Below are 16,655 nucleotides of genomic sequence, written 5' to 3'. Positions count from 1 at the left end.
GTTGTCACAAGATACATTCCCTCTTCAAACCAGCTTGCAAATGTGTTAGGAAATTAGGCTTTCTCATCCATCATACGCAAGTTGAGAGTTCTCGACGTACACTCTCCAACTTGAGGGGGAGTGTTGAAAAGTCAATGATATCAAGATGCCTGATATCTTGGTTTAGAATAGGAAACAAAGTCTGTAATTGATTTGTACAAAATCTTCCTTTTTTGTATAGCTAGATTGTAGGCTAGGTTAATTCTCTTCCAAGAGAATGAGTCTGTATAAAAGGCCTTTTGTATCTTTGTTGATCATAAGAATTTCAGCCGAATATATTTTTACAGAAATGCCTGAGCTTTACCTGATAAATTCAATCAAAGACGATACATGAATTTACAGAGGCAATTGGAGATCAAGTTGGGGTTGATCCATACAGATTTTTTATGAACCTATCAATTGCAAAACAAAACATGGAAACCAAAGTAAATATCCTCTGATATAAATATCATCTTCTACTCAAACCATTTAGGGTAAATTACATAAAACTACCTCAAATACTGGGTCATTAACAGTTTCATACCTTGTCTTTAAAAAGTTTCAATGTCATACCTTATCTTCGAATTTGTTGCAACGTCATACCTTCATGAGGCGGGGCCCACTTTTTATTAAAAAATATTAATTAAATATTAAAATTAAAAATAAAATAACCCCCGGGAAACCCCATCCCCTTTCCCATCCGTCTTCCTCCTCCCCCCCCCCCCCCAAAACCTTCCTTCCAAACCTAGAACCCCACCTCCCCTGCTACCCCTCCCTGTCTCCCTCCTGAGCCTCCCAACCACCTCCCTCTCCTCCCATTCAAAACTAAAAAAATAAAAAAATAACCCGTTGAGGTGGTCCGACTTCGACAAGAAGGATGAGGTGGTCCAAGGAAGGAAGGGTTGGGTGGGGTGTGACGATTTGAACAATTTGGGTTCAGATTTGTTTCTGATTTTTTTTTTAAGGGAGGGGTTGCGGGGGAGGTGGGGGTGAGGGATGGTGGGGTTCTCGGTTTGGAAGAAGGAAAGTTTTTGTTTTTAGAGGGGGGAGGGGGACGATGGAACAACGGAAGGAAGGAAAGTTTTTTTTTGTTTTTTTTTTTTAGGGGGGGAAGACTGACAGTTGGGGGGGGTGATGACGTACGGAGGAAGATGGGGTTGGGGGTGCTATGTGGGATCTAGGTTTGGTTTGGTTGGTTTTTTTTTTTTTTAATATTTAGTTAATATTTATTTTTTTTTGGGGGGGGGGGGGATGACGGGTAGGGGAAGATGGGGTTTGGGGTGGTAGGGATCTGGGTTTGATTTGGTTGGTTGGTTTTATTTTATTTTTTTAATTTTAATTTTAATATTTAGTTAATATTTAATTAATTTTTTTAATAAAAAGTGGGCCCCGCCTGTCACATCCCGACCCGGGGCAGACCACTTCCCTGACCTACTCCACCACTGTAGCACGATATTGTCCGCTTTGGGCCCCCACCACACCTTCACGGTTTTGTTTCTGGGAACTCACGAGCAACTTCCTAGTGGGTCACCCATTATGGGAGTGCACTGGCCACCTTCTCGCTTAACTTCGGAGTTTCGACGAAACCCGAAGCCAGTGAGCTTCCAAAATGCCTCGTGCTAGGTAAGGATGAGAATATACATTTAAGGATCACTCCCCCGGCCGATGTGGGATGTTACACGGCCTCATGTCATGGCAGCATTTAACAAAAGAATTGACAGACAACTGACCGAAAGTATGACATTGCAACAAATTCGAAGATAAGGTATGACATTGAAACTTTTTAAAGACGAGGTATGAAACTGTTAATGACCCAATAATTGAGGTAGTTTATGTAATTTACTCAACCATTTATTTTGCTCAACCGAAAAAAACAAAAGGCGAGTGCCAACACACCTCAGACCAATACAAAGGTTGTTTAATATTTCTTCCTTTTTATGAATAAAGTTGTTTGTACCATACTTGACCATTTCTAAAATTATTGAGCACCGATCAACGTTATACCGTCAAGGACTCAGAAGAGTTTCCCTCCAACCAGGAGGCCAATCACAGCGCGACACGTGTCGACATCAGAAGCCTGTCATAGTGCGACACGTGTTAACATTAGAAGCCAATTACAACACGACACGTGTCAATGTCAAAACAAAGCTAGAAACTCTCTTTTATAAAAGGAGTTCATTCTCCCACAATATTTCCTAATATCATTTGTACTAAATCATTCACTAGTACTCACTAAAGGAGAGCTTGAACCTATATACTTGTGTAAACCCTTCACAATTAATGAGAACTCTTCTACTCCGTAGACGTAGCCAATCTGGGTGAATCACGTACATCTTGTGTTTGCTTCCCTGTCTCTATCCATTTACATACTTATCCACACTAGTGACCGGAGCAATCTAGCGAAGGTCACAAACTTAACACTTTTTGTTGTACCAAAGTCCTCACTGATTTTGTGCATCAACAAAAGTAATGCGGTGTTTTTTTCCCAGAACAAAAGAAACAAGACATTGATAGACAGAACAAACCAAAACAATCACATGTAATTGCTTGAAAAGTTTTGATGAACAGTACAATGATGTGTGTATGAGAGTGTGTTTATGTAAATGTTTTGTTTGTGCCCTGCTGCTCTAGCATCAAACTTCGTATTAAAAGCAGTTAGGTTCTGTTTATTAGGCTAGGCTTAAACCAAAGCAACATATATCTATATACGAAGTGAGTTCAGCCAACTGATCTTTTGAAGATTACAACTAGAAATAAAAGGAAATCAGACCTGAAAATAAAAAATTGTCTAGATGGATGGATAACTTGATGAACAATAAAAATGGTGTAAATGCATCTTGCTTGAATACGAATTGCTTGATATGCTAGAGCATCGAAACAAATTCACCAACAACAACAACAAAGCCTTTTCCCACTAAGTGGGGTCGGCTATATGAATCCTAGAACGCCATTGCGCTCGGTTTTGTATCATGTCCTCCGTTAGATCCAAGTACTCTAAGTCTTTTCTTAGGGTCTCTTCCAAAGTTTTCCTAGGTCTTCCTCTACCCCTTCGGCTCTGAACCTCTGTCCCGTAGTTACATCTTCGAACCGGAGCGTCAGTAGGCCTTCTTTGCACATGTCCAAACCACCGTAACCGAGTTTCTCTCAATTTTCCTTCAATTTCGGCTACTCCTACTTTACCTCGGATATCTTCATTCCTAATCTTATCCTTTCTCGTGTGCCCACACATCCAACAAAGCATCCTCATCTCCACTACACCTACGTGTTGATGCTTCACCACCCAACATTCTGTGCCATACAGCATCGCCGGCCTTATTGCCGTCCTATAAAATTTTCCCATGAGCTTCAGTGGCCTACGACGGTCACACAACACGCCGAATGCACTCTTCCACTTTATCCATCCAGCTTGTATTCTATGGGTGAGATCTCCATCAAATTCTCCGTTCTTTTGCAAGATAGATCCTAGGTAGCGAAAACGGTCGCTCTTTGGTATTTCCTGATCTCCGATCCTCACCCTAACTCATTTTGGCCTCCGTTTGCACTGAACTTGCACTCCATATACTCTGTCTTTGATCAGCTTAGGCGAAGACCTTTAGATTCCAACACTTCTCTCCAAAGGTTAAGCTTCGCGTTTACCCCTTCCTGCGTTTCATCTATTAACACTATATCGTTTGCAAAAAGCATACACCAAAGAATATCATCTTAAATATTAAGTTTGTGATCTTTGCTAGATTGCTCCGGTCATTAGTGTGGATAAGTATGTAAATGGATGGAGACAGGAAGCAAACACAAGATGTACGTGGTTCCAGATTGGCTACATCCACGGAGTAAAGGAGTTCTCATTAATTGTGAAGGGTTTACACAGTACATAGGTTCAAGCTCTCTTTTAGTGAGTACAAGTGAATGATTTAATACAAATGACATTAGGAAATATTGTGGGAGAATGATATCGTAATCACGAAACTTTTAAGTACCGAAGTGTGATATCGTCTTCACTTGCCTTATCTGTCTCATAGGTAGATGTGGCATCTTCTTTGGAAGTACTCTTCCTCCCTCCAGGGGTGGTATCTTTAACTAGTGGAGATGCACAAGGTAATGTATCAATTTCACTTAACCCTTACTTGTAGTTTCAGGCTTAGTCAAGCGCGATACAAACCATGTAGTAGGAGTCCCCCAAGTTGCCGAGCTAGGGGATCTGCTGAAAGAGATGACAGACAAGGTAAGCAATCAGGGCTCCAAGCAATCAGTCCCAGATCAGAAGTTTGATTTCGAGTTCCGGCTGATTGTTATCCTTCTCCTTATCTTGCAGGCAGCATGAAGGATAAAAAGAAGAAAAGGAGAAAAGGTGATGTGAGATACTTTTGCTTTTGAAGAAGTAACTTTCCACAGGCTTAATCTTGAACTGGGCTGGAGGGTTTTCTGGTTTCCGCCAGAGTATAAGGCCGACTGAAGAATTTGAGGGTCAAAACAAGTCCATCAAATCTAGAGTACGTTCGACCCTGCTGATATGGGATACTTTTGCTGTTGACAAAGTAGTGGATGTATCGGCACGTGTTCTGTTGCGCTTGTCTCCACATGCTTCCTTGTATCCTTCTCACTTGCCCTATTTGTTCCTCAGGCAGATGTGGTATCTTCTCGGGAAGCATAAGATGTTGAAGATGAGTACTCGAGAGCAATGTCAGGTAAGTAATTCTAGGCAGTCAGTTCCGGACTGGAAGCTTGATTCCAAGTGGTGACTGATTGCTCTCTTTCTCCTTGTCTTGCAGGTAAGAACAAGGCCAAAGGAAAAGACAGGGAAAAAGCATGATATGGGATACTCTTGCTTTTAACCCTGATGATATGAGATATTCTTGCTCTGGTGTAGCTTGTTTGCAGAGGTATTCTCGGGGGGAAGAAAGCTGAGTATTTCGAGAGGCTTCGTTGGGAATGCCCTATCAGATATGAGGAATGGTTGAGCATTTTTTCAGGTCTGCCTGTCCGTTGAGGATGGAGGTCGACATATATAGGAGTCTCCCTAACAACAAGGAGTAATGTTATTCCTTTACCCTGCTTGGTCATAGCACGGTAGTAGGAGCTGTCAGCTTCACGTGTTTTAACTCTGTCAGAGCACTTTGAAAAAATGGTCTGTGGTATCTGGAAAGCTGATGTTACGTGTGAAGATTACAGACAAGCTTTATCCAAGGAGATCTGGCTCTCGAAGTTGAGAAAGCGGTGTGAGGATTACAGACAAGCTTTATCTAAGGGGCTCTCGAAGTTGAGAAAGCGATGCCTCTTTGGTTTTCGAACAAGCAATCCTGTCCCTCTCGAGATTCGGAGAATGGTGCCTCTTCGATTTTTGAGAAAGCAATCATGCTAGGAGTCTGGCTCTCGAGATTCGGAGAGCGGTGTCTCGTCGCTTTTTGAGAAAGTAATCATGTTGGGAGTCTGGCTCTCGAGATTCAGAGGACGATGCCTCTTCGATCTTGAAGCAAGTAATCTTGTTGGAAGTGTTTTCTCGAATGTGAGTAAAGGTTAGGCCTGTTTGCTAGTCTACCTTGCCACGGAGCACATAGGTTGACACACAGGGACTTTCCAATTATCCAGCAGTGGTCCTGTTCCTTTACCTTTATGGGTAATAATATGGTAGCTAGACCTTCAAAATTTATGTGTCTAAACTTTGTTAGTGCTGTTTCTTTGCTATTCTTTTACTCTTCCTGGTCATAGCGATGTAATGGGAGCTGCAAGCTTCACGTGTCTAAACTTTGTCAGAGATTTTTGGCAAAGTTATCTGTGGTACCCATGAGCTGATGTTACGTGTGAAAAGTGGATAATTGAACAATAACATTCACGTGCTTTCTACTTCACCAGAAATCTTTGACAGAATGCCCGTAATTTCCGCAAAGTTGAGTGTGCATGTGACAGGTGCTGACAAGGCTGAAAAAGTAGGTGCCTCTTCGATTTCTGAGATCGGCCTTCGTGGTCTCTGAGCAGCCCAGCTTTTGAGAAAGCAAGCGCCTCTTCAATTTCTGCGATCGACCTTCGTGGTCTTTGAGCAGCCCAGCTTTTGAGAAAGCAAACGCCTCTTCGATTCCTGAGATCGACCCTCGTGGTCTCTAAGCAGCCCAGCTTTTGAGAAAGCAAACGCCTTTTCCATTTCTGAGCAGGCGCCTCTTCGATTCCTGAAGCTCCATCGAGTGCAGATTTTTATAGAGGCTGGTATTAAGTTCCAAAGCACACTTGAATCTCCACCAGTAGAAGCTCCCTTCTTGCATTTCTAAGATCTTAATTTGTCCAACCTCTTCTCTCTTCAACACCTTTGAAAATGTCTGGCCCCTCCGACCGTCGTTTTGACTTGAACCTTGTTGAAGAGGCAGTCACGCCTTCTCCAGACAACATATGGCGCCCATCCTTCTTATCCCCTACTGGTCCACTTACTGTTGGGATTCCGTGATGAAGAATGATATGACCGCTGCGGTGGTGGCCAGGAATCTTCTCACTCCCAAAGATAACATACTACTTTCCAAACGGTCTGATGAGTTGGCTGTTAAGGATTCTCTAGCTCTCAGTGTTCAGTGTGCAGGTTCTGTGTCTAATATGGCCCAACGCCCGTTTGCTCGAACCCGCCAAGTTGAATCATTGGCGGCTGAAATGATGAGTCTCAAACAGGAGATTAGAAGGCTCAAGCATGAGAATAAACAGTTGCACCGGCTCGCACATGACTATGCTACAAACATGAAGAGGAAGCTTGACCAGATGAAGGAATCTGATGGTCAGATTTTACATGATCATCAGAGGTTTGTGGGTTTGTTCCAAAGGCATTTATTGCCTTCGTCTTCTGGGGTTGTACCGCGTAATGAAGCTCCAAATGATCAACCTCCGATGCCTCTTCCTTCTAGGGTGCTGTCCAGTAGTGAGGCTCCGAATGATCCCCCTCCAGTGCCTTCTCTTTCTAGGGCTCTACCGACTGCTGAGACTTCTCCTAAGCAACCTTTGTGAAGGCTCCCTCTTGTTTGTTTATTTTGACTCATGTATATGTACATATTTGTAACTTATTGGAGATATCAATAAATAAGCTTTGTTTCATTTCAACGTATTGTGTTAAATACACCAAAGCCTTCTTCACTAAGTTCTTTGAATTTTTCTTTTGTTGAAGCTTTGTGAGTGGAGCATGTAGGTTGAGGTAGTGTTCCCTTAATTTCCCGAGTGGGGAAAACTTCTCGATTGGAGACTTGAAAAATCCAAGTCACTGAGTGGGGTCGGCTATATGAATCTTAGAACGCCATTGTGCTCGATCTTGTGTCATGTCCTCCGTTAAATCCAAGTACTCTAAGTCTTTTCTTAGAGTCTCTTCCAAAGTTTTCCTAGATCTTCCTCTACCCCTTCGACCCTGAACCTCTGTCCCGTAGTCGCATCTTCTAACCGGAGCGTCAGTAGGCCTTCTTTGCACATGTCCAAACCACCGTAACTGATTTTCTCTCAGCTTTCCTTCAATTTTGGCTACTCCTACTTTACCTCGAATATCCTCATTCCTAATCTTATCGTTTCTCGTGTGCCCACACATCCAACGAAGCATCCTCATCTCCGCTACACCCATTTTGTGTACGTGTTGATGCTTCACCGCCCAACATTTTGTGCCATACACATCGCCGACCTTATTGCCGTCCTATAAAATTTTTCCTTAAGCTTCAGTGGCATACGACGATCACACAACACGCCGGATGCACTCTTCCACTTCATCCATCTAGCTTGTATTCTATGATTGAGATCTCCATCTAATTCTTCGTTCTTTTGCAAGATAGATCCTAGGTAGTGAAAACAGTCGCTCTTTGGTATTTCCTGATCTCCGATCCTCACCCCTAACTCATTTTGGCCTCTATTTGCACTGAACTTGCACTCCATATATTCTGTCTTTGATCGGCTTAGGCGAAGACCTTTAGATTCCAACACTTCTCTCCAAAGGTTAAGCTTCGCATTTACCCCTTCCTGAGTTTCATCTATCAACACTATATCATCTGCGAAAAGCATACACCAAGGAATATCATCTTGAATATGTCATGTTAACTCATCCATTACCAACGCAAAAAGGTAAGGACTTAAGGATGAACCTTGATGTAATCCTACAGTTATGGGGAAGCTTTCGGTTTGTCCTTCATGAGTTCTTACGGCAGTCTTTGCTCCTTCATACATATCCTTTATAGCTTGGATATATGCTACTCGTACTCCTTTCTTCTCTAAAATCCTCCAAAGAATGTCTCTTGGGACCCTATCATACGCTTTTTCCAAATCTATAAAGACCATGTGTAAATCCTTTTTCCCATCTCTATATCTTTCCATCAATCTTCGTAAGAGATAGATTGCCTCCATGGTTGAGCGCCCTGGCATGAACCCGAATTGGTTGTCCGAAACCCGTGTCTCTTGCCTCAATCTATGCTCAATGACTCTCTCCCAGAGCTTCATTGTATGACTCATTAGCTTAATACCCCTATAGTTCATGCAATTTTGTACGTCGCCCTTATCCTTGTAAATAGGCACCAAAGTGCTCTTTCGCCACTCGTTTGGCATCTTCTTCGTTTTCAAAATCCTATTGAAAAGGTCAGTGAGCCATGCTATACCTGTCTCTCCCAAGGCTTTCCACACTTCAATCGGTATATCGTCTGGGCCCACTACTTTTCTATGCTTCATCTTCTTCAAAGCTACAACCACTTCTTCCTTCCTGATTCGATGATAAAAGGAGTAGTTTCTACACTCTTCTGAGTTACTCAACTCCCCTAAAGAAGTACTCCTTTCATGTCCTTCATTGAAAAGATTATGAAAATAACCTCTCCATCTGTCTTTGACCGCGTTCTCTGTAGCAAGAACCTTTCCATCCTCATCCTTGATGCACCTCACTTGGTTTAAGTCCCTTGTCTTCTTTTCCCTTGCTCTAGCTAGTTTATAGATATCCAACTCTCCTTCTTTGGTATCTAGTCGCTTATACATATCGTCATAAGCCGCTAACTTAGCTTCTCTCACAGCTTTCTTCGCCTCTTGCTTCGCTCTTGTATACCTTTCACCATTTTCATCGGTCCTATCCTTGTACAAGGCTTTACAACATTCCTTCTTAGCCTTCACCTTTGTTTGTACCTCCTCATTCCACCACCAAGATTCCTTTTGGTGTGGAGCAAAGCCCTTGGACTCTCCTAATACCTCTTTTGCTACTTTTCGGATACAGCTAGCCATGGAATCCCACCTTTGGCTAGCTTCCCGCTCTCTATCCCACACACACTGGGTGATTACTTGCTCTTTGAAAATGACTTGTTTTTCTCCTTTTAGATTCCACCATCTAGTCATTGGGCACTTCCAAGTCTTGTTCTTTTTTCTCACTCTTTTGATATGTACATCCATCACCAACAAGCAATGTTGATTAGCCAAGCTCCCCCGGTATAACTTTGCAATCCTTACAAGTTATATGATCCCCTTTCCTCATTAGAAGAAAATCTATTTGTGTTTTTGACAACCCACTCTTGTAAGTGATCACATGTTCTTCTCTCTTCTTAAAGAATGTGTTGGCTAAGAAGAGATCATATGCCATTGCAAAATCCAAGATAGCTTCCCCATCCTCGTTTCTCTCCCCAAAACCATGGCCACCATGAAAACCTCCATAGTTGCCTATCTCCCTGCCCACGTGTCCATTTAAATCTCCTCCTATAAATAACTTCTCCGTCTGAGCAATTCCTTGCACCAAGTCTCCAAGGTCTTCCCAAAATTTCTCCTTCGAACTCGTATCCAACCCTACTTGAGGTGCGTACGCACTAATCACATTGATGAGTTCTTGTCCTATTACAATCTTGATTGCCATGATTCTATCTCCTACCCTCTTGACATCTACAACATCTTATGTCAAGGTTTTGTCCACAATGATGCCAACACCATTTCTCGTTCTATTTGTGCCCGAATACCAAAGCTTAAACCCTGAGTTTTCTAGATTCTTTGCCTTAAGACCAACCCACTTAGTTTCTTGTAGGCACATAATATTTATCCTTCTCCTCACCATAACTTCCACTACTTCCATAGATTTTCCCGTTAAGGTTCCTATATTCCACGTTCCTAAACGCATTCTACTCTCTTGAACTCTACCCTTCTGTCCTAGCTTCTTCACCATCCCCCGTCTAATAGGATCAAAGTACTTCTTTTGTGTGTCCTGTGTAAAGTTGATAGGAGCATATGCTCCCAAACAACTTTGAGTGGAGTCGTTCGAAAAGAAGTTTCTATGGCCCCCTTGCTCATTTAACACTGCATCCGGGTGCCGACGGAGATACAGCGACCTTTGCTCACTTATCATTGTGCTCGGGCCACACAACGCGCCACTTACGGGTGACGTCCTAGCTTTAGCGCGATTTCGTTCTGGATTCATTGTCATAAGGATTCGACGTAACTGTGGAGTGCCGGCTGTCGACTACCTGACGCCCTCCCCCTCCTCCTTTATCCGGGCTTGAGACCGGCAATGTAAGATAAACTTACACAGGCGGAGTTATCGAAACAAATTCACCATTCCTAGAAAAATTATAATAATTCTAATCATTATTCAGACTAGGAATACAACATTTATGTTAGCCATTCAAGTACCAGAAGCACCATACCTAAGAATTATAATATTCAGGTACTCTCATCCATGAATCCATTTACTTTTTCTGATTCCTCTTTTATTCTCCAGACTGCTTCAACATCATTGGTACGAAACCGTTGGGTAAAAGTCGACTCGTCCAGCGGTGTTGATGTGCCATTGGCAAAAGCAAGAAGACCAGTATAAGCAATCATGGCCCCGTTATCAATACAATACCTATCATCAGTTGCAAACAACCTTCCACCCCGCTCAGAGCACATGGTTCTCATCATCTCTTGCAACCGTTCATTGCAACCAACACCACCAACAATAAGGACATCTTTCTTGTCACAATGTGCCATTGCACGTTCTGTTATCTCCACAAGCATTGCGAACACATTTTCCTGAAGAGAATTAAAAAGAAAAATAAAATAAGTTAACCTGCAGATCTCAAAATTAAACTCATATGAAATTAAGATAAAGAACAAATAATTAATCGGAAGGTTGTTGATGTCGTTATTATTTGTCTTTTGCTTGCAGAGCTATTAAAATAAAAATGTATCGCTCTTTTTTTCTTCATAAGATCCATAGACAAAATATATTTTCACTTCAAAATAGCATTGATTCCAATTTTACCTGAAGTGAGTAGCATAGGTCTGCAGATGTGCACTCATTATTCTTGAGCTTCTCCACAGCGGTAGCCTCAATATAGCTCAAAATTCCACTAAAAGATACATCCATTCCTTTGACAACATAAGGAAGATCTATAAACTGTTCTCCTTTCTTTGCAAGCTACAAGGGGCAGGGATCACACAAGTCATGATGAAAGCACTTCCAAAACGGAATTCAATTCAAGAACTGAGCATGAATAAAGTCAGCATAATAATAGTAATATGGATCACACTAGTGACGATGGTAATTCGATTTTGAGAGTTTTTGCATATTGATTTTTTATGCTATTCAGTGCACTCTAAGGCCAGATGAACAATCCAATAGGATAATATACATGCAAGGCAAGAGAAGTTGACCATAACAACTGATCGCCCCAAATTTGAGCAACTATCTCCACAAGCATTTAAAAACTTCTGCAGACACTGTCAAATTATATATACATTACCAAAGATAATCTACCATTCAACCATGATGGGTTTATTGATTTCAAATGCATCATATACCTGTGTGTTCCCACCACTAACATATAAGACAACAGGATCATCTGCACCGGTCACAACCCTTCCCATCTCAATATGTGCAATACAATGATTAACTGCAACAATGGGCTTCTTCCACAATTGCGAAAGAACCCTGACAACAATTGCAGCAACTTGTAGCGGTGCTCCCATGCCAGGACCCTTGGTGTGACAGATGCAATCAATTTCCTTCGGCGTTACTTGAGCAGTTTCCAAGGCCGATTTAACCAGTGGGAGAATGTGTTGGAAATGGTGTTGTGCAGTTTCACGGGGAAGGAAGCCTTGACCGGGAGGAGTAATGTATGTGTGGCGTGGGTTTGATAAAATTGTGCCGTCTAAAGTGACAACCCCAACACCAATCTTGTTGGCTGAACCCTCAAACCCAAGTGCTATCATTTTCTTCATTTTTGCGGAGGAATTCTGGCAAGCCCTGTAAATCAAAACCAAATTCAGACAAAGTCCAACAGCTTCGAATCAACTATTTTTTACGCATCAACATCCGAATTTTCATACCCAAGTAGTGAATTTACAAAAAAACAAAAAAAAAAAAAATTCTACCAATCAAGAAGCAGTTTTCAGTATTCACCAATACCTATACTCATTTGACTAAAACTGAAATACTCTCATCTGCTCTGACTGACACTTAATTAATAGAAAATGTTAAAAAACGAAAAACGGCATTAGAGCATGAAAGAATGATGCTTAACAACTTACGCTCAAGGATCAATGAAATTATGAACAAACAGATGAGTGGAGAAAAACAAAAAATAAATTAAGTAATAGTTTATAAGTATATGAGACTGCTTCCTTCTGTGAAAATATTAATTCGCACACAAACTAAGGTAATACGCACACACAAAATATATCTCTGTGAGAATATTGACATGAACCCTCGATAAGTCAATAGCGGACCAGAACGCACAACGTATACAACAACAGACAATTCTGGCACACAGACAGACAGATAGATAGATAGATAGATAGATAGATAGACAGATAGATAGATAGAGAGAGTACCCGGAGTGCAGCGGTTTTCGGTTATGAAGAAGAACAACTGAACAGAGCGAGAGTAAGCTGGAATGGAAGGGTTGAAGGGAAAAGGTGTTTAAGCTTGTGTTCAAACTCCAGGTCGGGTCGGAGCTACCTGTTAACCGCTTCAAATTTCTTTTCGTATTGGACGGTTTGTTCTCGAGCAACCATCTCTAAAAATACTTGACATCAGGTCATTTAATCCACTCAAATAAATAATAATTGACTTTAGTGGACAGTAAGTGGCCAATCTCTATCCCTAAAAAATGCTCTGGTACAAAATCTAGCCAATTTGTATTAAAATATTACTAATTTTTTTTTATGAAATAATAAAAAAATTAGTTTTAATTTCGAATAATTTTTTTAACCAATTTTGTCACTCTACGTGTCATTATCTGAAAGTAGCATTTTATGGATAGATTTCCGATAACATTTTCAACCAATTCCGACGCGCCACGTGTCACTATCAGTTTACAATCATTTAGCCAAGATTTCGATAAGATTTTCAACCAATCACGTAGTGCCACATACAGGTGGGCAAATGAGTAGAGGAACCGCAGGTCGAGGCAGGTAATCTAGGTTCGGAGCAAGTACGGGCCAGTTCCAAATGTTTTAGAAAATAAACAGGGTGGGGCGGGGAGGGCCGAGTCCTAAACCCTAGAAAAATGAGGCCTCGAACCGACCTGTTTCTAATTATAATGAACAATCGAAATTGAATGATAACCTATCATCCAATCTGAACTGTTAGTTTCTACCCTAGTCATCCTGAGTCCAGGTTTTCAAAATTAGTCTCACTCCCACCTCTCCACCACCATCTGTCACTCCCTCGACTCCGATGACATCCCAGAGAACCCAGCCTATCACCGCCGCCGCGACCAAAACAACACCAGCCACCTAGCCATCCTCCTCAACGACATCCCAGGACCCAGAGAGCCCAAGTCCTAGAAACTCGATTCTCACCTCTTCGACAACACAACCGCCATTGCGATCACTATCACCCCATCATCGCCGTCGAGGACACAGCTACCAGCTTAGATTCTTTTACTTGGCCGGCTACCAAAGCCCCAATTTCGAATTCGCAATCTCTCTCTCTCGTTGCAGCCTCTTCGTTCTCAAGTAAAAACCCTAACAAACAATTCGATCTCACTTCTCTCTTTTATTTGATTTGTATTATTGGTTTGTGGAAATGATTTCTTATTCTAAGCAACTATTTGAATTTGGTTATTGAGGTTTCTAGTAGATTCGACTTGGATCACTATTTTCATATTTTACTTTTCTGTTGGGTTAGGTTGTTTAATTGTTCTGTAAATATGTGATAAATGATGGAAAAATTGGATCTTGGGATGAAGGGATTGGAGAAAATCGATCTGAAAATTGAACTGTTATCGGTTTATTTAGGCTGTATGCCGAGTGAAGATGGCTACCCAGTTGAGGATTATGCTCTAATTAGGGTCTTTGTGCTTTTTTGCAAGCTTAGTTAGTTTGTTACTGTGTTGGTTTGGTTTTTTGGATCAGAAATTTTGAATTTCTTAATATTTCGACTTCGCAATTTATGTTGTTTGGGATTTTGTTATTTTACTTTAATATTGGTATTTGGAAGTGTTAAATGAATGTGGAGATCTAAAGGTGCCTCAGATTTCTGAATTATTGCGGATGTCATGTTTATGTTATTTTGGATTATTTGATTTTGGACTTTGGAATTTGGATGTCTTGGACTCTTGGATTTTTTATTTTGTATGTTGATTTAATCTTTAGATGTCTCTCGGATGTTATTTTGAATGTCTAGATGTAATGTTGTTATTTTGGATTGTTAATATGTGGACTTGAATGTTGGACTTTGTAATGTTTGGATTGGATGTGAATCTGTGCAGGGAGTGAATTTGTGCAAACTGTAAAATCTGCACACTGCACTGCTAGTGAATCTGTGTTGGGAGTGAATTTGTGCAAATTTTAGGTTATTTTTTCACAAAACAAAAAAAAAAAAAAAAAAAAAAAAACAACGAACAAACAAACAAAGGACCCATGAACCTGGCCTGTTTTAACCAGGTTGGGTTAGGTCCAATTCCTATATTAGAAAATATCCCTGGCCCAACCCGACCCGTCTCTTTTAAACCCGAGTCCGGTCTGGTCCCTTCAAAATTGGGCTCGGCCAGCCGGTGCCTAGCCTTAGTGCCATGTGGCATTATCCAGAACCTCATCCTTTTTTTGTCCATATAAACCCTACATCCATCCTAATTCTTACACAAAACTCAAACTAGCTTAGAATTATTCTTCATCGTTTTTAAATCTTGAGTTCTTATAATGTCTTCTTCAAGGAGATTGTAAGAAATCGATGAGCAACAGAAAAAATTGTTGGCATAACAAGAAGAATTGTTCAATCTCAAGGAAGGTGAAGATAAGGCTTTCGTAATGGAAGAGGAAGAGGATGATGAACATAGAAGGCAAAGAGCCTGACATTCCAGTTGTGCCATGGAAGCTGTGGGTCAGATATCCAAACCCAAACGTGCCTCAAACTTGGATAGAATGAGGGAAAGACGAGGTAAAGATCTCTTAGAAATTATTTTATTCCCTACAGTTTATTCCCTAATCATATACTTAGACGTTGTTTTAGAATGCAATGAAGTTTGTTCAACAAAATCATGGTTGCTATTTGCAACCATGATCCATACTTCGTGCAAAAAAAGAAGAAGATGTTTTTCATGTTCAAGGTCTTCTTCTTGAGCAAAAAATTACTGTTTCCTTGCGGATGCTTGGATATGGAGCATCTGCAAATCAAGTGGATGAGATAGCGAGGATGGGAAAATCAACTATTCTAAAGTCCCTGATATTAAAGCCTTTTACAGCAATGAGTACCTTCGGAAACCCACAACAATAGACCTGCAAAGGCTTTTGAAGAATGGTGAGATGCAAGGCTTTCCTGGCATGATTGGAAGCATCGACTGTATGCACTAGACATGGAAAAAATTATCCAAGTGCATGGCAAGGAGCTTATGGCGACAAGCCAAAAGTATCATTTTGGAAGCGGTGGCTTCATTTGATACATGGATTTGACATGCTTTTTTTTGTTGTTCAAAGAGCTCAAAATGACCTCAATATCATTGCCCAATCTCCAGTGTTCGATGAGGTGTTGCAAGGAAAAGCACCGAAAATCACATATTGGGTCAATGGACATAAATACAAATGAGCATACTACGTAGCAGACAGTATTTACCCAAGGTGGACAACGTTTGTCAAAACTGTCATGTCCCGATCACGACATACGTCGAGAATCAACACGTGACGTCACCAAATACCCGTATCTCAACATACCCCGCCTCCGAGATATGGCAAATCACAACTCGAGAATTGAATCGCATAGTAATTTTTTGTATATTTTATGGCTGCATCTAACCTCCTCATTTAACTGCCTACGTACCATCAATAAGGATCAAGCCATTTGTAGTTCGTCGTTCACTAACTTAGACATTTATTCCAGTGCGTTCCAACAGGAATACATAGCATTCTGTAATCAATTATTAGAACTTGACATGCATGACATTACCAAGTTTAGGGTTACAAAACAAACCAACATGCCATTCAAGATTCTCATTCCATCCATCATATAAATCCCATGTTTTCAGCACGATATCTCATTCCACAGCATGTAACATATCAAATAACCAACGAAGCACATATTATTCTCAAGCCATATTGATCAACTAAAATAATCATAATAATAACAACCATATCCAAGGTCATTCCACAATCCCGTCAATCAATCAATTCATGAATCAAAGATGCATGATCTTAGCATTTAATTACATTAATCAATCAATGCGATAGCATATCATTTCACGAATTTAACTAAGGAACTCTAT

General features: G+C 41.0%; 1 protein-coding gene across 3 annotated transcripts; it reads right to left on the bottom strand.

Moving 5' to 3' along the window:
* Positions 1-265: 265 nt before the first annotated feature.
* On the bottom strand, positions 266-12,974 carry LOC126596591 (uncharacterized). Of its 3 annotated transcripts, none has more exons than XM_050263224.1 (5): positions 12,787-12,974; positions 11,755-12,199; positions 11,216-11,371; positions 10,617-10,983; positions 266-431 (listed from the first exon to the last, which is right to left on the bottom strand). In XM_050263224.1, the coding sequence occupies exons 2-4, from the start codon at positions 12,172-12,174 to the stop codon at positions 10,633-10,635; spliced, it is 927 nt and encodes a 308-aa protein (XP_050119181.1). In that variant the 5' UTR covers positions 12,175-12,199; positions 12,787-12,974; the 3' UTR covers positions 266-431; positions 10,617-10,632. The 3 variants fall into 3 exon arrangements, with proteins under 3 accessions (XP_050119181.1, XP_050119180.1, XP_050119179.1); XM_050263223.1 differs by lacking the exon at positions 266-431 and adding an exon at positions 1,923-2,095; XM_050263222.1 differs by lacking the exon at positions 266-431 and having other exon boundaries at positions 10,532-10,983.
* Positions 12,975-16,655: the final 3,681 nt, after the last annotated feature.

This window comes from Malus sylvestris, chromosome 13 (genome assembly GCF_916048215.2).
Source record: "Malus sylvestris chromosome 13, drMalSylv7.2, whole genome shotgun sequence".
NCBI lineage: Eukaryota > Viridiplantae > Streptophyta > Magnoliopsida > Rosales > Rosaceae > Malus > Malus sylvestris.
This window is presented reverse-complemented; position numbering and strand designations above follow the sequence as displayed.

What these genes read in the sequence shown, in the direction of transcription:
- LOC126596591 (XM_050263224.1), bottom strand. Translation starts at nt 12,174, where the DNA reads ATGAAGAAAATGATAGCACTTGGGTTTGAGGGTTCAGCCAACAAGATT. An exon ending in TTAGTGGTGGGAACACACAG is followed by an intron (nt 11,372 to 11,754) that starts GTATATGATGCA and finishes TGCCCCTTGTAG; the next exon opens with CTTGCAAAGAAAGGAGAACA. An exon ending in ACCTATGCTACTCACTTCAG is followed by an intron (nt 10,984 to 11,215) that starts GTAAAATTGGAA and finishes AATTCTCTTCAG; the next exon opens with GAAAATGTGTTCGCAATGCT.